This window comes from Lampris incognitus, chromosome 17, assembly GCF_029633865.1.
Source record: "Lampris incognitus isolate fLamInc1 chromosome 17, fLamInc1.hap2, whole genome shotgun sequence".
NCBI classification, from domain to species: Eukaryota; Metazoa; Chordata; class Actinopteri; order Lampriformes; family Lampridae; genus Lampris; species Lampris incognitus.
In genome coordinates, this window is record NC_079227.1 from 28618210 (window position 1) to 28640191 (window position 21982).

Below are 21982 nucleotides of genomic sequence, written 5' to 3' on the forward strand. Positions count from 1 at the left end.
CACTCAGTGGAAGAGCTGTTCCCCCCTCCGGGTAAGCACTCTAACCCGCTGACAAGAGTGCCAACTGCTGACGATTGCAACTGGCTGAGGGATAACCTCAGCAGCAGTTTCTTAGGAATATCTTGGCTTCTCTTACCTGAGCCAGAAGAGGAACCATACACCTTGACAACGCTTTCTATTCCTAAAATTGTGGAGTCTGTGGGCATCCGGGACCTGAGGCTATTCTGGGCAGCATGGCCTTGTCAGAGGCACAACAGAGGGCCATTCAGGTGGCAATAACTGGCTAGTGCACCAACCCAAACTGACATTTGTTTACGAGAGGGAGGCTGACTGCCAGCACCTTTGGAGCTGTCCTTAAATCAAAGCATGTGACTGCTTCAATTCTTGCCAGAATGCTGGGACAGCAGAAAGCACTGGATGGTATTTTGTCTGTATAGTGGGGGACTGCCGCCCAATGACTGCTGGGATAGGCTCCAGCATCCCCGCGACCCTGAGAGCAGGATAAATGGTTTGTATAATGGATGGATGGAGCAGGTGACTGTGAATGAGAGTGAGGGCATCAGGGCATTCACCACTGCAACACAGATGCCAGTCCAGAAATCAGGCTTCTCCATCTTGATTGTTATGAGCATCTCCAGATGGTCTGGTGGGGTCTTCCACAATGCTGTAGGTGAAATTTCCTTATGATGCCAGGGAAATGACAATTACTGAAGCATTGCAAATTAAGGGCTTTTGTGTCAGTAAGGAAGGGGGTAGTTACAGCCTGCATGAGGACCATCCTTACTGGCACCAAGTACAGGGGCAGCTTCACCTTACTGCAAGACAGAACTGCTACTTTGTGGTCTGGACTACAAAAGAGAGCGTCACTATCCCCATAGCCCGAGATTACAATTAGCAGTCAAACCTGTTGGCTCTGGAGGACTTTCTCAAGACCCACATGCTTCCAAAGCTGGCACTGCAGTGAACTTGTTCTGTAAATAGTTTTGCATGTATATAGTTTTGTAACAGTTTTACATAACTATATATACATGCAAAACTATCTACAGAACAAGTAAATAGTATACATACGTGTGAACGAAAGGGAGGACAGCGAAATGGCGAGGATGCAAGCAGTAGAGGTGACGAAGGTGGATGAGTTTAAATACTTGGGGTCAGCTGTTCAAAGTAACAGAAGAAAGAGCAGAAGAGAGATGAAGAAGAGAGTGCAGGCAGGGTGGAGTGGGTGGAGAAGAGTGTCAGGAGGGATTTGCAACACAAGGGTATCAGCGAGAGTTAAAGGGAAGGTTTATAAGATGGTAGTGAGACCAGCTATGTTGTATGGTTTGGAGAAGGTGGCACCGATGAAAAGACAGGAGGTGGGGCTGGAGGTGGCAGAGTTGAAGATGCTAAGATTTTCACTGGGGATGACGGAGAAGGACAGGGTTAGGAACGAGTGAATTACAGGAACAGCTTGGGTTGGACGTTTTGGAGACAAAGCAAGAGCCAAGTTTGAAATGGCTTGGACATGTGTGGAGGAGCGATGCTGGGTATATTGGGTGAAGGAATCAGAATCATGTTTATTGGCCATGTTGGTTTGCACATATGTACATGGAATTTGACTCCGGTTTCGTGGCTCTCTCAGTGTACTTAACATAGAATAACAACACTACAACACAGCGTCTTCTGATATATACACAAGGATTGACTATATACAGGCAAAGTAAGGGGCGATAAAGTACAATAATGGTGCAGAGAATATATCAGAGATGCTGAAATAAATGTTAGCAGATTACTTACATACGTACATGCCTGAGGTAGATGGACATGACAGAGCATACCAGTACACGTACAGTGAGCTTACCTTATGGCACGATCCCAGAGTCTCCACTGGGCAACATCCACTGGGAAACGATAAAACGAGCAACTTTCATCCGACGACTTGTGGTCGCATCCCGGTGCAGAGCAAAACAAAAAAAAATTGCTTAGTGTAAACTACTAATAAGACACGTTAGCCCCTAGCTAACGGGTCTAGCCCTTTAGCCGAGCGGTTAGTGATGTCGCCTTGTGGCGCAGTACACCCCGTATCGAATCCCGCACCCGGCAAGAAAATAACCGGTTATATTTCCAAATCTACAAGTTGGAAAGATTGAGTTAGATTAGTTTGCAAGAGCGCGAGTGATAACCCAACCAGAAGCTGTAAAGGCGGACTTGTGAGTAGATGAGTGTCCGTGTTCGGCGTGGTGACCTTTAATGTCCTCGACAACCTCTGTAGTCTCATTTAGCCTCTGGAATAGAACAGAACACTCTTTATTAGTGTAACCGAGCTAATCTCTCGCCCGGTACTGGATTCGACACGGGGTGTACTGCACCACAAGGCGACATCACTAACCGCTCGACTAAAAGGTCAGACCCTCCCGCTGATCGGCCAGTGGGTCTTATTAGTAGTTTACATTAGTAATTTTGTACATGTAACAGAGATAAGAATTACATGTTATAAACTTGTTGAAGTTCGGCAAAATATATTAAGTTGTTGTTCTCTATGTTGAGTTTCTCTTGTACTCCCCATATTCAAACCTGGCATCTTTCACATAGCACCTCCTAGTGGTGACGGCTGTGGCCATAACATAACGCACTTCGTCACGCGACGGCGACAGAGTTGGTAAGTTGTTCTAAACAAGTGTTATAAATTTGCTAAATGTGCAGTCCAGCTACGGCAATTGATATATATATATCAATTGCCAATTGATATATATATATATATATATATATATATATATATATATATATATATATATATATATATATATATATATATATATATATATATATATATATAGTATTGTATTGTATTGTATTGTATATATATATATTGTAACGTGCATGGATAAGAAGACACGCTGGCCGCTGGCTGGCGAGTCGGAGCCTTTAGTCGAGCGGTTAGCGATGTCTCCTGCGGTGCGGGCGACACGGGTTGGCTTCCCGGCCGCGGCAACTTCTGTGGTAGCGTTGTCCCCCGAATCCGCTACAATATAAATGCTTGCACAAAATTTTCCATGCTATACTCTTTTTTGTGTGTGTTTCTTTGATAAACTTCACGATAGATTAAACGTTCACTCAAGTTAGTGAGGCGTGTAATGGCTGCCATTGTTCCCCGCTAGCTAACATTTGGTTACATGTCTCTTATGGATAGGGCTGGAGCTGAGCTGACGCTATTTAATAAGGGGAATACAAGAGAAACTCAATATATAAAGAACAACAACTTAATATATTTTGCCGAACTTCAACAAGTTTATAACATGTACTAATTCTTATCTCTGTTACGCACATAGCTACATACAAATGAAATGTACTCTCTGCATTTAACCCATCCTAGCTGTGTAGCTAGGAGCAGTAGGCAGCCGTCGTGCAGCACCCGGGGACCAACTCAGGGATCAGGAACATTTATTTGTCTTTTCATTTCATATCGTTTTCCCCAAACCACAGCAGTGCAACACAAAGAAAAAAACATATCCTAACTACAAGAACACATCCAAAAAAAAAAAAAAACCCTACAAAAACACATATCCCAACCCCCCCCCCCAAAAAAAAACAAAAAAACAATTCACTGTCCAAGAGAGCGAACGCCAGCCAGGATGACTGTTGGAACTGCCGGTGCCGTGACAATGGTCTGCATGGGCTAGCAGTTAGCTTAGCCTGCCCCGCTTCCGTGTCCTGTTGCCCTCGGTGCTTCCTCTTCTGGCACACCTCTGGGCAGGGCCGTGGTCCTTTGGCCCACCAGACGCAGCAGACCAGGCTGCCCCAGCCAATCCAACGCCAGCTCTCCCAGCCAGACACCCTCGACACACCTCCCCACGCTCCACACGACGACACCAAAAACACAGTCAACGCCAGGCAAGGCCGCCACCAGACTGCCCTCGATGTTATCGGAATTGCCGGTCTGCATGGGCTAGACATTAGCTTAGGGGGCAGACCTATTGCCTTGGTCAGGGGCACAGACAGGAGTATTAACCCTAACATGCGTGTCCTTTTTGCTGTTAGCAACTCTTGTTACTAACTTGTTGTAACCCTTGTTAGTAACTGCCTTTTTAAGACACATACAAACTTCAAAATTCACGAGTGGGGTATTTACTGACGTATTTTATGTCATAGAACAAAACGTGAAAATTTCTTCAGCTTGCGTTAAACACAGACCTTATTTCAGGCATCGAGCAAAAAACCCAGTCAAAAAACCAAGTGACTTCTAGATGAGGGAACAAGCTATTTATATGCGTCAATAAATCACAAGAACGCGCAAAATCTAGGTTGTAATTGGATAATGTTTACCCTGATTTTAATGTTACCCCAATAACGATGATCAGATAAGGCCATTCGCATGACTTTATAAAGTCAGAATAATACTTTTACTGGTTTATGATCAGGTTATTCTGCATGTTGCATTTCACACATGCAGACAATCTCATCTCTTTCAGTCAAATCAAGACAATCTTTCAAAAATATTTGTAAGGCACTTCAAACATTCCCATTTTACAGTGGGGTGTTGTGTCTCCATCTCACTTGGTTTGAAATTCGTAGCTCATCAGCAAGAATCAATACATTCCTTTTTACCATTGCTTTCTCTTATCCTAAAGTTATGCTTTTGTTTCCCAACGTAAACCTTCTATCTGTCCCTGGTAGGTTCTGACCCTTGCTAGTAATGAACGTATCACCCTGAACCATACGATGAGACTGGTCTTCGAAATCAGCCACCTTCGCACAGCTACACCTGCCACTGTGTCGAGAGCAGGCATGTTCATCCTTTCTCTTCTTCTCTTCCTCCATCCCATCCTTTTATTTGTTTGCTCGTCTATATTCGGACATTGTTACACACACACACACACACACACACACACACACACACACACACACACACACACACACACACACACATATATATATATATATATATATATATATATATATATATATATACTTGAATGCTATAAACATGGGGCACTTGAGCAGAAGCCTTTTGAAGCCTGCAGGGGGTGATGTGCCCTGCCATTGCAATTGATAACTTCTACAGGTTATGGGTTGCCTGTACAGCCTCAGGTGGGGTGTAGAGATTTAGGTGAAATAGCACGAACACCCACATGTTTTATCTACCTTCATGGAAATTTGCAGCTGGCAGGTGAAAAGAAGCAGTTGGCTGGCTTCTGTATCAGAAGATGCACATGGAAATCTGTGCAGTTATGCAATGGTGGAGCCTCAGGAGAAGAGGCAATTGGGCATGCTAAATTACCATGAAAAAACTGGGTGAAAATCAAAATGTCAAAATGTTGTAATCATTTGTAGTGACTCAGTGTATCAACGTTCCTCTTATGCAATGACAATTTCTCTTTTCAGGTATCCTTTACATAAACCCTGCAGACCTTGGCTGGAACCCCCCCGTGTCCAGCTGGATTGACAGAAGGGAGGTCCAATCAGAGAAGGCCAACCTCACAATTCTGTTTGACAAGTACATTCCCTCTTGCCTGGATACCATGAGATCAAGGTGAAGCGAGAGTTGTTCTCCCCCCTCGATCTGGCAATAAACTTCCTATCTAATATTCAAATACAGTGCTTCTCTTCCGCATCAAAGGCAAAAGAGCAGGAATCAAAACAAGGGTCAGTCATGCTTGAATAAAAGTCTGATAAGTCTTTATTCATTCAGTTGTGGTCTGTCTCTCCGTGCTCAGGTTTAAGATGATCATCCCTATTCCAGAACAGAGTATGGTCCAGATGTTGTGTTACCTGCTGGAGTGTCTGCTGACCCCTGAAAACACCCCACCAGACTGTGCTAAGGAGCTCTATGAGCTCTACTTTGTCTTTGCTGCTATTTGGGCCTTCGGGGGAGCCATGTTCCAGGACCAGGTACGGACATGCAAAGTTCTTGCTAAGTGGGCTGCATAGAGAGAGGATTGAAAATAGAAGTACGGCTTGAGACCCACTAAAATAGCTGATTTCTTTTCCATAACTCAATTGCATTATGGGTATTCCACGGTATTATCGAATCCTTGCTGGTGCTTACGTTACTCAGCTCTGTATCTATTTGTGAAAAGTCATTTGAAAGTTATTTTCAGAAAAAGAAAACGCAGTTTTCAAAAAAGGGAGATCTCCATCTGAAAATGAAGTGGACCCTGCGCAGTCCTAAACAACAGAGGCCGGCTGAATTTAAATGAGCGGCAGAGCTGTGGGGCTCGCAGTTGCTAAGCAATCCAGTTAGCGCTGTACAGTAAGCTCGTCCATCCAAGTTACGGGATGAAACTCTTCTCCCTCTGGTACAAATGAACTCTACTTTATTTTCCCATCACAGGTGCATTTAAATGCTAAGTGGTTTTATTGACTGGAGAGCTAGTCGTGGGGTGGGGGGGGGGAAAAGGAGACAGATGTGCAGGGGTAGAGAGGCATAGAGCAAGGCGAGGAAATGCCAGCCAGCAGGTGATGAGGCTTCTTCACTGTCTGAATGAGACAGATGGATAGATAGGCCTGCCATCTCTCATTTTTTACCCCTCAAGTGCTATGCGTGTATCACTGTGTTGTGATTTACTTGTCTCCTGGCTTGTATTCACACCAGTATAAATCAACTGCACAGATCTATACCCATAAAGGAGGGAAGTGGGGAGGAAGTCATTTTGGCGTATTGACGTGTACCCCCTGTGTTTTCTCTGTGGGTACTCTGTGTGTATTAAGCTGGTGGACTACAGAGTGGAGTTCAGTAAGTGGTGGTTGACGGAGTTCAAAACCATCAAGTTCCCATCCCAGGGCACCGTGTTTGATTACTACATCGACCCGGAAACAAAGAAGTTTGAACTCTGGTCCAAAATGGTACCCAGCTTCGAAATGGATGCAGATACGCCACTTCAGGTACAAAAAATTTAATGTGAGACCAACAATGCTATAGGCAGCTATTTTAGGAATTATATATGGGCAACTTCCCTAATTACATGAGGAGGCTTTTCCCTCTTACCTCAGCCACTTATTCAATCAGCATTCTCAAAAGTATGCTATCAATGCAAATATATTATAATTACATAAGAGATTTCCAACCGATGAAAATGTGGTTATATACTGTGCAGTTTTGTTTGTTTTGATGTGTGTGTGTGTGTGTGTGTGTGTGTGTGTGTGTGTGTGTGTGTGTGTGTGTGTGTGTGTGTGTGTGTGTGTGTGTGTGTGTTGCTCCCCACCCAGGCATGTCTGGTCCACACCGCAGAGACCATTCGGGTGCGATACTTCATGGATCGGCTCCTGGAGCGCCGTCGGCCGGTCATGCTAGTTGGGAACGCAGGCACTGGGAAATCTGTTCTGTTTTGGGACAAACTGGGATCCCTGCACCCAGAGAAATACATGATAAAAAATGTCCCCTTTAACTATTACACCACCTCCGCTATGCTCCAAGGTAGGCATTATGTGTCTGTGTCAGCTTGTTTGCACTCACCACCATTGATTCTTTCAATCAGATAGTATTAATCCAGTTCAGTAAACATTCACCCCTTTGTTACCCATCTCATTTACTTCCTACCATTTTAACCCTCCCCAACCTTCCCTGGTTCTCTATTCCTCTTTTTCTGTTTAGTGGTTCTAGAGAAACCTCTAGAAAAGAAAGCAGGGCGCAACTACGGACCTCCAGGCAACAGACGACTGGTCTACTTCATAGATGACATGAACATGCCAGAGTTGGACGCATATGGCACTGTCCAGCCCCACACACTCATACGTCAGCACATGGACTACAACCACTGGTGAAGCTCTGTCGCCTGCATGCTTTTTCACATACAAGCAAGCATGATCAGCTTCTCACACTACCATTTTTAGTATACATGATGTCAGGTGGTGGACATCATCGGCAACTCGGAGATTGTAGCACATCATTTTGTTGGAATCTTTTTATGCATTCATTTCTATGAAGAGTGGTCTTGTCAATCCGCATAATGATTTGGCAGAATTTTACATCGGATGCCCTTCCTGACACAACCACTAAACCTATGGACGGGGGCACAAGCAAAGCGCTGGATGCCATCCCAGTATGCATGGACTTGCACCCATGCCTGTCGCTATTTCTTACCTGAATTATTGATCATGCTTAAAGACATAACTACTACTACTACTACTAATTTTGGCTGTTTGGAGGTGTTTAGGAGAGATGGCAGTGGGGTTTTTAACTAGATTGTTTAACACAATCTTGGAAAGTAGAGGATGCCTGAGGAGTGGAGAAGAAGCATACTGGTACTGATTTTCAAGAACAAGGGCGATGTGCAGAACTGTAGAAACTACAGAGGTGTAAAGTTGATCAGCCACAGCATAAAGATATGGGAAGGAGTAGTGGAAGCTAGTTTAAGAGGAGAGGTGATGATTAGCGAGCAGCAGTATGGTTTCATGCCATGAAAGAGCGCCACAGATGCCATGTTTCCTTTGAGAATGTTAAAGAAGGTCAGACGGAGTTACATTGTGTCTTGGTGGATTTAGAGAAAGCATATGACAGGGTGCCGAGAGAGGAGGTGTGATATATTTATGAGGAAGTCAGAGTGGCAGAGAAGTATGTAAGAGTGGTGCAGGATAGGTATGAGGGAAGTGTGACAGCGGTGAGGTGTGCGGTTGGAATGACGGATGGGTTCAAGGTGGAGGTGGGGCTGAGCCTTTTCTTGTTTGCAATGGTGATAGACAGATTGACAGATGAGATCAGGCAGGAGTCTCCGTGGACTATGATGTTATGATGTTCGCGGATGACATTGTGATCTGTAGCGAGAGTAGGGAGCATGTTGATGAGAGCCTGGAGAGGTGGAGGTATGCACCGGAGAAAAGAGAAATTAATTTCAGTAGGAGCAAGATGAAATACATATGCGTGAACAAGAGGGAAGACAGCAGACTGGTGAAGATGCAAGGAGTAGAGGTGAAGAAGGTGAATGAGTTTAAGTACTTGGGGTCAGCTGTTTAAAGTAATTGTGAGTGCGGAAGAGAGGTGAAGAAGAGAGAGCAAGGCAGGGTGGAGTGGGTGGAGAAGAGTGTCAGGAGTGATTTGCAACAGAAGGGTACCAGCAAGAGTTAAAGGGAAGGTTTACAAGATGGTTGTGAGACCAGCTATGTTGTATGGTTTGGAGATAGTGGCATTAACAAAAAGACAGGAGGCGGAGCTGGAGGTGACAGAGTTGAAGATGCTAAGATTTTCGCTGGGAGTGACGAAGGACAGGATTAGGAACAATTATATTAGAGGAATATATTAGAGGACAGCTCAGGTTGGATGGTTTGGAGACAAAGCAAGAGAGGCGAGATTGAGATGCTTTGGACATGTGCGGAGGAGAGATGCTGGGTATATTGGGAGAAGGATGCTGAAGATGGAGCTGCCAGGGAAGAGGAAAAGAGGGAGGCCAAAGAGGAGGTTCTTGGATTTGGTGAGGGAGATCATGGAGGTGGCTGGCATGACAGGAAGATGCAGAGGACAGGAGGAGGTGGAAACTGATGATCTGCTGTGGCAACCCTTAACGGGAACAGCCGAAAAAAGAAGAATGACACAGGCTAGGTAGTGGTTAAGGTAAGGGTTAAGAGTAGCTAGTGGTTAACCCAAACAGATGCCAAGTGGTTCCTTGCACGGCATATATTGATGCTTTGTCAGTAACGTCAATATGACGCCATGGTATGAGAATGGGCTAGAGTGGGATGGAGAAATAGAAAATCTCCAGTGAGATGCTTTCTTTCCTCCTGCTGAAAACCTGTTCGTTTCAGTATTCAAAGAGATGCTCACCTTAGTATCAATATGTTACAGATTTTATGAATCTCAAATATGGATGCAAGGCTGTGTGATTCTCCTTAAAAAGGATTTTGCTCAGCTTTCTGACATTGAGGGCAGGCTGGGCATGGTTCCACTGCCGTAGTCACATACTGGCTGATTTAGACACGGTCAGCCCATTAGAGATATGCTGGGAGGATTTCAGGTATGAAATTGAGAGGAAGGAGGATGTTACTGAGCCACGCTGGCTTAAGTGAGAGTTGAGGCGTGCATTTTGGCATGAGCACATTGGGAGAGCATGTGTGGTTGCCTCCATGTGTGAGCTTGTTTGTGTGTGTGTGTTTCCTTATGGGTGGCAAGATCACAATTTTCTGTACGTGCATATGCTTGTGTGCATGTATCCAGGTATGACCGAAGTAAACTGCTATTGAAGGAAGTCCACAATGTGCAGTATGTGTCCTGCATGAACCCAACCGCTGGCAGCTTCACCATCAACCCAAGACTGCAGGTATGCATCCTCCCCCACACACATACAACAAGCACTCACCCTATCGCTTGGCCCAATGATTATGCACTGAATTACTGAAGCTCCCACACACTCTCCTAACCCTTGGTCTATACAAGTCCCACTGTGTCAGTGAACTTTGGCTGTGTACTCCATCTCAGAGCGACACCTCCATTTGTATCCATATTAGTTATTTTTTTTGTTTATTGGATTTTTTCTCCCTTTTTCTCCCCAATTGTATCTGGCCAATTACTCAACTCTTCTGAGCTGTCCTAGTCACCGTTGCTCCACCCTCTCTGTTAATCCGGGGAGGGCTGTAGACTACCACATGCCTCCTCCGTTACATGTGGAGTCACCAGCCGCTTCTTTTCACCTGACAGTGGGGAGTTTCACCAGGGGGATGTAGCACGTGGGAGGATCATGCTATTCCCCCCAGTTCCCCCTCCCCCCTGAACAGGCACCCTGACCAGAGGAGGCGCTAGTGCAGCGACCAGGACTCATACCCACATCCAGCTTCCCAACCACAGACACGGCCGATTGTGCCTGTAGGGATGCCCGACTAAGCCGACAGTAACATGGGGATTTGAACCGCCGAGCCCCATGTTGGTAGGCAACGGAATAGACCACCACGCTACCCAGATGCTCCAATTATGTTTTTAGCCACACATTCAAACCACAAGATCAAGGGCAACACATGATTTAGTGAATGCTTTCCATCATTGATATGCATATTCTCAAAGCAGGTTAAAACTCAATTGACTTTTGAACTTTAAGAGAAGGTATTGGCAGCTCTTGGTCTACTTTAAAGGTCTGTATAATTTTATTTTTAAAATGCAGTATGCCTTTTGTCAAACATGAGCGCATGCTCTTTTCCTCTTCTGTGTTGTATTGTGTATTTTTTTGCCAAGATACTTAATGAAAAATATAAACAATAGGGATGCACCAATTCTAATACTGATATCAGACATAAGGTTGCTACCAGGCCAAAATGCAGTGTCAGCATCAGAGATTTTACCCAAGACTACAATCCAATACCAAAATGGGATCACGGTGGCCCAGTGGTTAGTGCTGTTGCCTCACAGCAAGAAGGTCCTGGGTTCAAACCCCGGGGTTGTCCAACCTTGGAGGTCATCCCAGGTCATCCTCTGTGTGGAGTTTGCATGTTCTTCCCATGTCTGTGGTGGGTTTTCTCTGGGTGCTCAGGTTTCCCCCACCATCAAAAAGACATACATGTCAGGGTTAATACTCCTGTCTGTTTCCCTGACCGAGGCAATGGAAAGAAGAACTGGAGTTGGTCCCTGGGTGCTGCACGGTGGCTGCCCACTGCTCCTAGGTACACTGCTAGGATGGGTTAAATGCAGAGCAGAATTTTTCCCGCGGGGATTAATAAAGTATATCAAAATCAGAAGCCATGAGTAACATGTGATGAATAAACAAATTGGCTTGCTTTGTTGTTTATTTTTGCACATGTAGTCTTTAATAGTAGAGGAAAACTAATTTTGTCTCAATTACTTTGCTCACTGACCCCTAACGAATGGTTTAAGTTTGCAGTGTTAAAAAAAAAAACAAGATCGGATTAGGACTCAGTATCAGCCGATACTTGAAGATTAATACTCGTAATCATATTCGTTCAATTTGTATCAGCAGTATGAAAGAGATATTGGTGCATCCCTAATAAAAAATGGTATCAATTTTCTGTGCATTGTGAAATAGTGCTACGTTCATTCTGAACCTCGGTTGCAGACAGCAACATCTGTTAAAATTAGCATCTCTGTTTCAAAGTGAAAGATGACTGAAAAACGTAGACCAGAGTTTACATGTTCATGATCGTGGAACGATAATACCACACATCTGCCTCCACAGCGGCACTTCTCCGTCTTTGCCCTGTCTTTTCCCGGAGCTGAGGCCCTGATCACCATCTACACCTCGATCCTAACGCAGCACCTGAGGAAAGGGGGCTTCAGCACAGCGGTGGAGAAAAGCTGCTTGACCTTGGTTCAGTTAGCCCTGGCCCTCCATCACCGTCTCGCCGCCTGCTTCCTCCCCACCGCAGTAAAGTTTCATTACATCTTCAACCTCCGGGACCTCTCTAACATATTCCAGGTGACGGATGACTGATTTTTCTTTTCATCAAATGAGTATAATGAACATATATATTTGGGGAGTCATGCATATTGATATTCCTGGGCCCACTTTTGGAGAGGACTTTGACTTTTAGAGCCTCTTTATTAAAACAGTAATTCAAAAAAGGGACCAAAGTAACTTTGCCAACTCTTACATTCACAAATCCTCTAACTCTCATACATGCACACGTACACATGCATGCGAACATACACGCACAGTTTTTACAGAATTGCACCAAGGGTACGAGTCACATTTAAATAAATTAAATAAATTTAAATAAACATGTGATCAGGCTCTCATCTCTTGCATGCAAATTGCATTTTGCAGCCCAAACATTTATAAAGGTGACCACACTGTGTATTAATGGGAATTGCATGGCCTCTCTGGAGGGAACCTTGATAACCCAATGTCATGAATTTAGCTGGAAAAAGTTAGGATTCAGTGGATCACAAATCATTTCAATTTTCGTTTCAAAAGATTAGTTTGACGTTTTGATTTGATTTGCCCCGATTGTTTAATATGCACCTCTTCTCCCAAAGTGTAAAGAGTCACGGCACTGTCACTAATTTCTCATCTAAATGATTATTGATTCCAGAGGTCGGCTTGAACGGAATAAGTCTGATATACAGTAAGTGGTACGGAAAATAGAATGGATTTGTGCCTCCTTGGGTCTCAGTACTGATTTAGTGTATCTTAATGAATATAAGAGTGTGAAGGCTGTCAGAGGAGAAACTTTTAGGGGTGATATTTCTGTCAAAATCCTCCACGGTTTCTCATTTAACACACTCCAGTGTATAATTAATGCTTTAAGCCACTCAGCCATAGGAACTTTATTTTCCATAATTCCATTTCAGTAACTGCAAATCCTAGGATTCTTTTTCCGCTATTATGCTAAGTGAAGAAAACATACATAAAAGTGCAAGATTAAAAAAGAAAAAAGAAATTTACAGACCCTCAAAGAATTGGCTTTTAAACTGTCTTTATTTGCCTTAGTTCCTGTACCACTGCTGGATTTTAGCAATTATAATGAGTACGTTGCACATTTAACCTTGACTGATGAGGGACCGTGGTCTTTGGCCTTTGAAACTCGATTAAGTATAATTACCAGCACAAAGCCCCGGCCCTAATGACCCCATTGAGTTACCTTGCAGACCCCCTGATCACACCTGACACCGGCTCCCAGCTGTAAAGGGTCCACCCCCACTGCAGCTCTTTTAGGCCGGCCTTTAACGAGCCTATTTGCTGTGTTTTGTTGACGTCTTTGTTCCAAGGGATCAGCCCAGCGTCGCTTGGACGTCGAAAGGCTAGAATAAGGGGTTTGGTGTCCAAAAAAACAAAACAAAAACCCACCATGTTGTTCCCCGCTAATGCGTCTGCCACATGGGGGCTTACATATAGCCTGGAGATCATTTGAAGTTTTTCAGCCTAACTTAGTCGGCCCCCTAGGCTTTGACACCCAAGGATAGACGAGCCCCTCAGCGTCCTGCCATTAATTCTCATGCCTCTCTATTTCTTTTTTTTTTCTTTCTTCTGTGTTTTGCACTTTCAGAGTAGGGAAAATATCCGACCTGACAGCGAGCGCTCTGTAATTTCTGAAACGGTGGCCCGAAATGATCATCACTTGCTGTTTAATTCTCTGACATTTCGTATTTCTGCTTTCAATTTTGCTTTCCTTTTTAAACAGAGAGCCCTAATTGTTTCAGATTTACTGCAGCTGAAATAATTGGCTTGCTTTTAATGATGCACCCTGTCTGTAAAACCTGGAACCTGGGAATCTTGCCAAAGGCGACCATCTCATTATCACGAGCTCTAATAAGCCAAACTCAGGAGGCTCAGTGTGAGCTTTGCCGTGCTCCTCGCAAAAGTGTTTTGAAGAGGAACAAAAGAAGACAAAACTCAAGGTCACAACTTCATGAGCACGTCATTGTTGTTTTTCAGAGTTAAAACACCAGGGTGAGGAGGGTCTTAGAATAACAAGTGGGGACTTTCTCTCTTATCTCGCTTACGGTCTTTCTATCTCGGTGTTTCTCGCCGTCTTTCCATCTCCTCCTCTGATTTTTTTTCTCACAAACACACAAGAAACCCTCTCCCCGTTGGCCCGAGTCTCACACTCACTTTCCTGCAAGTGCCGGGCAATCGTTAAATCCTGTACGTATGTTCTACTTAGACTTAAGTGAGCTCCAGTAGCCAAATCCAAGTAATAGGACAAGACAAACAGTCTGGCATCCGACTGGGAGTGTTGTCAGAGAGCTGCGCTAGCTCTCCGCTCCCCACTCTCCCTTCGGATAGTTAGCCATTGTTCATTCTTTGCTGTGACCAGCGGGCATATCAGAGGCCTGTCTTCCCGACGTCACCCTAAATGAGCTCCTCAAACCCACAAGAGCAAGAAGGAGGGGAGAAAGGAGGAAGATGTGCTGAGCAACAGAGGAGGATGCAGAGAGAGAGAGAGAGAGAGAGGGAGTTGGGAAGAGAGTACAGGAGAACTACGGTGAAGGGAGACTCGGAGGCCTAACCGTATCGCACGATGCATCTGTCTGATGTGTTCTGGGGAGTCAGCTGGGTGCATTTGTTAGCGAGAGAAGGGAGGCGTCGTTCGGGGCGCAGAGCAGCTGTCAGACTAGGTGGAAACTAAGCCCACTGCAGGCGAACCGGCAGATGGACAGACAGACAGGCAGACATAACCACAGCCAGGATGCTGTAATCCTGCTCCTCCGAGTCGAACAAATCAAAAGGATGATCAGGGACGGAGAGGATGAGATAGTTTGTCGGAGTAGATCATAGAGAAGGAGAGGAAACTTCTCTCTCCCTCTCACTTTGTCGGCATGTTATTGCGATAATAAACAGTTAAGACGTGAGTGTGATAATATATCTACAGCTGCCATATCGTGCCATGTTTAGCCCAGGCACCTTTTTTTTCTTTTTCACCACAGTAAACACTTGATGCTGCGATTTGAAGCCTTAAGCGGAGAAATGGAGTAGAAACTGACACATGTATTAAGAGACATCCAATCGAAATTATGAGATGTGAGCGCACGCAAACTTGAGCGCACATTGTAACATTTCGAGATCGGGACAGTGGCCGTCAAAACCAGCCGGCTCAGATTGAATCTTCCACCCCCTCTGCCGATCTGGGGAGGGCCGCAGACTACCTCATGCCTCCTCCCATACATGTGGAGTCACCAGCTGCTTCTTTTCACCTGACAGTTACGAGTTTCGCCAGGGGGATGTAGCACATGGGAGGATCACGCCAATGCCCCCCAGTTTCCCCTCCTCCTGAATCGGTGCCCTGACCGACCAGAGGAGACGCTAGTGCAGCGACCAGGACACATACCCACATTCAGCTTCCCACCCGCAGACACCGCCAATGGTGTCTGTACGGACACCTGACCAAGCCAGAGGTAACATGGGGTTTCGAACCGACGATCCCCATGTTGGTAGGCAACAGAATAGACCACTATGCTACCTGGACATCCGAACCTTCAAACATTACTAAATGGCCCTTTAGTAATGAATCCATATACAGGTGCACACATGGTCAAGTTCACATACCCGTATGTGTACACAAACACACACAGTCACTCATACACACACGCACACACACACACACACACACACACACACACACACACACAAAAGTCACACATTTTTCGCATCACTCCCGCCAACCTCGAATATGGAGATGGATCTGATTCGGCACGCTCTATCTCTGATGATGATGCTGTTGATGAGAATAAGTAGCAGAGCCGCGACGCACAACATCTGGCAACCTGAACCTCCATCTCTCGGGTGACCGTTTGTGCGTAGAGGGAACAAACACTGCCTGGGTAAAAGCTGTTTCTCATCCTATAGATTATTCAGCATCATGGCCGGCTGCGTCACAATCCAGCCTGTGGTATACCCACCATGTCAGACAGGTCCTCTCCGATGACGCATTAATCATCCATCAATCGGCCGAGCGTTCGTCGGCTCAAAGACTGATCTCATACGCCGGTTTGGCTCAAGCTATTTGCCGCTTGTTAGAATAGCTCCATATGTTTGTAGGGTTCAAAAATATTCAGACGACTATGCAGTAAATTCCCAAATTTTAGTATTTCTGTGCACACTTATATTTGTTGTGAAGATGGAAAGACTTGCAGCAAGCATTGCAGCTGTGCAGGCTGTGCCATTTTACGTGTGATCGCCATTATTTTCTAAGCCTCTTAAGCCACCCTCTAACAGCGTTTGCTTGTCTTTCCTTCCCTCCGCCCAGGGCATCCTCTTCTGTTCCAGGGAGTGTCTGAAAAGCCCCATGGACCTGCTGAAAATCTACCTACACGAGTCCAACAGGGTCTACCGGGACAAGCTGGTGGAGGAGCGCGACTTTCAGGCCTTTGATAAGCTGCAGGAGGACACAGTGAAAAAGTTCTACGAGGTGCGAGTTTTACAAAGTTCAGCCAAGGAAGACGAGCAATGGGATGGAGGGCTTGAAAAAAAAGCGGAAAAATCATTAAGGCTGCTTGCTCAGTGTCTGGACCTGGACATCAGTGGCCGGCACAGTGAAGAGAAAGAGCAAAGCGGAGGAGAGGAGAAAAGAAAGTTGTTGAGGAGGGTGAGGGGAAGGAGGAGCAGGGAGAATACTAATCAGTGGTATGGGGTCTGGCTGTCAGGGTCTGCGCCATCAGCCCAGCAAATTGGAAAACATTTTAATGGTTTTCTGTCTGCTGCTCCCTCACTAGCCTCTCTGGGTCTATCATGTACTCACCAGTCATGCCACAATGGAGAATCTGACAGCTATACATGTACATGTACACTAGGAAGAGAGAAAGAGAGGGAGAAAAATTGAGAAAGAACAAGAAAAAGTGAGACAACTCAGAGGTACAATATAAATTATTCAGAGCTGGCAACCTCAGTAAACCTATGACAATGTGCCCCTGTGCCACGGAGCAATATGCCCATGTTGTCCTGCTATTTTTACATGTAAACAAGCAAACCTTGACAGATAGCAGCCAGGGCTTGTATGAGGGTACCCTAGGGTGGGTAAGCTGTGGGTAAAATGTACCCTGTTCAGTGAAAGTTTCATAATATCACTGAAATTCTTTTGTAAAGATCCATCTTTTATCACACCAATATCCTTTCAGGAAGGTAAAACCGAGAATAGCGGTGCCAACGACCAAAAAAAAAAAAAAAAGCGCTCCATTGAAATGTTCAAGGGCAAACCGTTTTAAATGCCAGGGCGCAAATGAACGAGGTCACCTACCATGCAGGATTTTCAGCTGTGTTCCTGTCCAGACTGTTTAGGCCAAACACTGGCATTATGCTTACAGGAATGTGTGTGTGGTTGTGCATGCGTGTGTGTGTGTGTGTGTGTGTGTGTGTGTGTGTTCTGCAGGATATAGAAGAGACCCTGGAGCAGACCAGGGAGATGAATCTGTATTGCCACTTTGCCTGTGGGCTGGGGGAGACCCGGTACATGGCCGTGGAGTCCTGGAACAGCCTCAGTAAAACCCTCGTAGAGGTTCTGGACAGATACAACGAGGTCAACGCTGCCCTCAACCTGGTGCTGTTTGAGGATGCCATGGCTCACATGTAAGTGGAACTTGGCCAGTGTGAACTCGCAGGAAACATTTAGACATAGCCATTGTGTTGCAATGCAAGTTAAAAGGCAAAATGAGACAAATACAAGGCAGTAGCCAACCAACCCAAATGGTTCTTTCTCCCCCGTAAAGTGGATCTTTATTCTGACAGCAGGATACCTTGTCTATGCCGACTTCGATGGTGTTTTAAGCCCCCAATGTACTCTTCCAGGCAGCACTGCATGGAAGGCACTCCCCCCCCAACAGTTTCATCCAATCACAGCACTGGTTAGGATTAGGGTTAGGGTTAGCGCCAGTGCTGTGATTGGCTGAAACTGTAGGGGGCGGGGAGTGCCTTCCATGCAGCGCTGCCTTGAAGCGTACGTTGGGGGCTTAAAACACCATCGAGCGTATGCCGACCTTCGACCTCCTATGGCTATGAATGCACTGTACTTTACAGTTCATCAAAATTCTCCTTGCACACCAAATAATGCATACTTCAGGCTTGAAAACATCATATTATGTTGACGATGGGGTTATTTTGTTCCTAATGAAAACGCTGCTTGGTTTTACTGAATATACTTAAATTGGACTTTCTGGGTAGGTTGAATGATCCACTTGACCCCAACCCTGGTCTACGTCCATTAAACGTGAAAAAATATGCATAGTATACATCTTGAAAGGGTAGCATAAATTCACACTAGATGTTGAGATTTGGTACAAGCTGTGTGTGTGTGTGTGTGTGTGTGTGTGTGTGGGCATGTGTTAGTATGCGTGATTTTCAGCTGTCTGCGAATCAGTCTAGCTTTACCTCTCTCTCTTGGCATGTCTGCCTCTACCTCCTGCCTCACACAGTATCTCTTCCACCCATTTCTGCCTCTGTCCACCCTTCCTACCTCTCCCCTCTCTCCCCTTCCCTTCCCGTCCCTCATCTAGCTGCCGTATAAACCGTATCCTGGAGTCTCCACAGGGAAATGCGCTCCTGGTCGGCGTGGGTGGAAGTGGCAAGCAGAGTCTCACCCGATTAGCTGCCTTTATCTCCAATCTGGAAGTGTTTCAGATCACCTTGAGGAAAGGCTACGGCATCCCGGACCTCAAGGTTTTAAGGAATATTTCAGAGCATGCACAAATACAAACTGATGTCTTACATTCAGTTTTCGACTCAGTCGAGACGTTTTGCTGTTCTGTGAGTACTGAGATTATCCGTGGGGATACACAGTCTTTCGGCAGATTTTCACCATGTGAAATATTATGGTGAACAAAAAAAGAAATATTGTCTTGACAAGTGAAGGATAAACTGGCTTAATGAGACCCGTGGAATGAAGTCAAGGAAAATAAAAGCTGCTGTCAATGTTTTTTTCCCCCATGCAAACACACATGTGGTGAGCCACGTCTTCACCGAGATCCGTGAGTTGTGAGACGGCAAAATAATGACTGTGATACCCCGGTCTCATGTCTCTCGTGCTCCCTTCCCATCCCCCCCTCTCTCTCTCTCTCTCATTCTCTCACCCAGAGTGACCTGGCGTCTCTGTATGTCAAAGCCGGCGTGAAGAACGTTGGCACCGTGCTCCTAATGACTGACGCCCAGGTGGCCAACGAGAAGTTCCTCATTCTGGTCAACGATCTTCTGGCATCAGGTGAAGACAGAATATTATAATTACTACAAGAGGGAAATTACCCTGCAGAATTTGTAACTGGGGGGGGGGCAGGGTAGGGTAGCGGTCTATTTCATTGCCTACCAACACGGGATCGCTGGTTCGAATCCCCATGTTACCTCTGGCTTGGCGTCGGGCGTCCCTACAGACACAATTGGCCATGTCTGCGGGTGGGAAGCCGGATGTGGGTGTGTGTCCTGGTTGCTGCACTTAGCGCTTCTGGTCAAGGTGCCTGTTCAGTTGGAGGAGAAACTGGAGGAAACAGCGTGATCCTCCCATGCACGACGTCCCCCTGGCGAAACTCCTGACTCTCAGGTGAAAAGAAGCCGTTGGCGACTCCACATGTATCGGAGGAGACATCTGGTAGTCTGCAGCCCTCCCGGATCGACAGAGGTGGTGGAGCAGCAACCGGGATGGCTCGGAAGGGTGGGGTAGTTGGCCAAGTACAGTTGGGGACAAAAGACACAAAAAAAAAGAAAAAGAAAAAGAAATCTAACTGGGTACTATAGTGCTACTTTGTAACCATAGTAAACCGTATCCTATTATACCACTCATCAGGATGTCATCGCAATTAAACCTTTTTTCTTTTCAAACAAATCCGCAACTTGTGTCCTTGAGACACATTTTCCTCCCACTTTGAGAATAATAATAATAAAAAAAAATGGACTCGGCGCTGTCAGGTACATCTCCAGGATGTGTCAAATATCTATTTCCCCCAATGCCAGTCCTCGTTCCAGTGAGGCTGTTACACCTAAATGCAACGTGAGAGGTTTGATGTCAGAGTTTCAATCTCAGGTGGGATTCCTAATATGACTGAAATATTCTGCCGAGGCGTCGTACAAGTCTGACTTAGTGACAGGCATCAAAAGAACAACATCTCCCTGTACTCTGCATTTTACCCTCCAGTGCACCGATCACCGTAGGACTCGGTGTGAGAGTCACACGGGATCCCTGTTTGGAAAAGATGAGGAAATCGGTCCCTCGCCCTATGAACCCCCCCCCCCCCCGTGTTCTGCTCAGGTGTTGATGTGGTCATTGTTAAACTGTTTCCAGGGGAAATACCTGACCTTTTCCCAGATGACGAAGTGGAGAACATCCTCGCCGCCGTGAGGACAGAGGTCCGCGGCGTGGGCCTGATGGACACACGGGAAAACTGTTGGAAGTTCTTTAATCGATCGCGTTCGCCGACAACTCAAGGTCAGTTGATGAAACAATGACATGTCGCTGCACAGAGAGCTGTATTCTTCAAATCCCGAATCTCACCACCGTTGCCACAAGCAAGGTTTTTTTTTTGTTTTCTTTTAGCGTAACTTTTCAAGAGTTAACATTGAAATAGCATGTAGCCTCACACCCCAAATTGATGATGATGGAGATGATGATGACGATGCCTCTCTCCAAGCAATTTCCCTCACGACATTGTTTTTTGGGGTTGAATCTGGCACAACTCGTGTCACGTTTTAAGGGAGGCAGTGGACGTCACCATGAACGATAAATGTTAAAAAAAACCCGCTGCCGAGCCGGAGATAATTTCATCCATGTCAGTGTTATGCAATCCAGGGGAGGGAGGGACAGATGCCTTCTGTCATAGTTATAGTATAACCGTCCCCTCCATCCCCCATCCACCCCAACCCCACTCCCCCAATGTGCCAAGATCCCTGCCCTTGTTTCCTTTGGGCTAAGGAGCGAGGAAATGAGGAGAGGTAATAATCTCTTGGGGCAACACTGAGAAAGACTGGACCCCCCCCCCTCTCTCTCTCTTTCTCTTTCTCTTTCTCTCTCTCTCTCTCTCTCTCTCTCTCTTCTCTCTCTCTCTCTCTCTCTCTCTCTCTCTCTCTCTCTCTCTCTCTCTCTCTCTCTCTCTCTCTCTCTCTCTCTCTCTCTCTCTCATCTCCTCTGTTTTGCTCTCTCTCTCATCTCCTCTTTTCTGTCTTGCTCTGTCCCTCATCTCCTCTTTTCTGTCTTGCTCTCTCTCACCTCCTGTTTTCTGTCTTCTCTCTGTTCCTCCCTCCCTCTCTCTCTCTCTCCCCTCTCTCATCTCATCTGTCTTGCTCTCCCCGCTCATCTCCTCTTTTCTGTCTTGCTCTGTCTCTCTCATCTCCTGTTTTCTGTCTTGCTCTCTCTCATCTCCTTTTTTCTGTCTTGCTCTCTCTCTTTCTATCTCTCATCTCTTTTCTGCTTCCCTCGCGCTCTCTCTCTCTCTCTCTCTCTCTCTCTCTCTCTCTCTCTCTCTCTCTCTCTCTCTCTCTCTCTCTCTCTCTCTCTCTCTCTCTCATCTCTCTCTCTCTCTCTCTCTGCCTCACTCTCTAATTTCCTCTCTCTAGGGCACCTTCTGGAGAATCATTATTATCTCCTCCATATACCCCAAGACCAAGATAGCTGTATAATATTCACCATGCAACTGCGAGGTCACACAAGGCGCCACCTTAGC

General features: G+C 45.7%; 1 protein-coding gene across 1 annotated transcript in view; it reads left to right on the forward strand.

The window, feature by feature from the left end:
- Window positions 1–21982, forward strand: part of dnah9 (dynein, axonemal, heavy chain 9) — a 131905-nt gene that overhangs the window by 41454 nt on the left and 68469 nt on the right. Inside the window, 14 exon segments of the mRNA XM_056296748.1 lie at window positions 4654–4762; window positions 5362–5509; window positions 5694–5868; window positions 6688–6861; window positions 7186–7393; window positions 7571–7736; window positions 10124–10226; window positions 12087–12326; window positions 16597–16758; window positions 17716–17912; window positions 18836–18998; window positions 19413–19536; window positions 20608–20723; window positions 20725–20751. Of these exon segments, the coding sequence (XP_056152723.1) occupies window positions 4654–4762; window positions 5362–5509; window positions 5694–5868; window positions 6688–6861; window positions 7186–7393; window positions 7571–7736; window positions 10124–10226; window positions 12087–12326; window positions 16597–16758; window positions 17716–17912; window positions 18836–18998; window positions 19413–19536; window positions 20608–20723; window positions 20725–20751 (2112 nt within the window).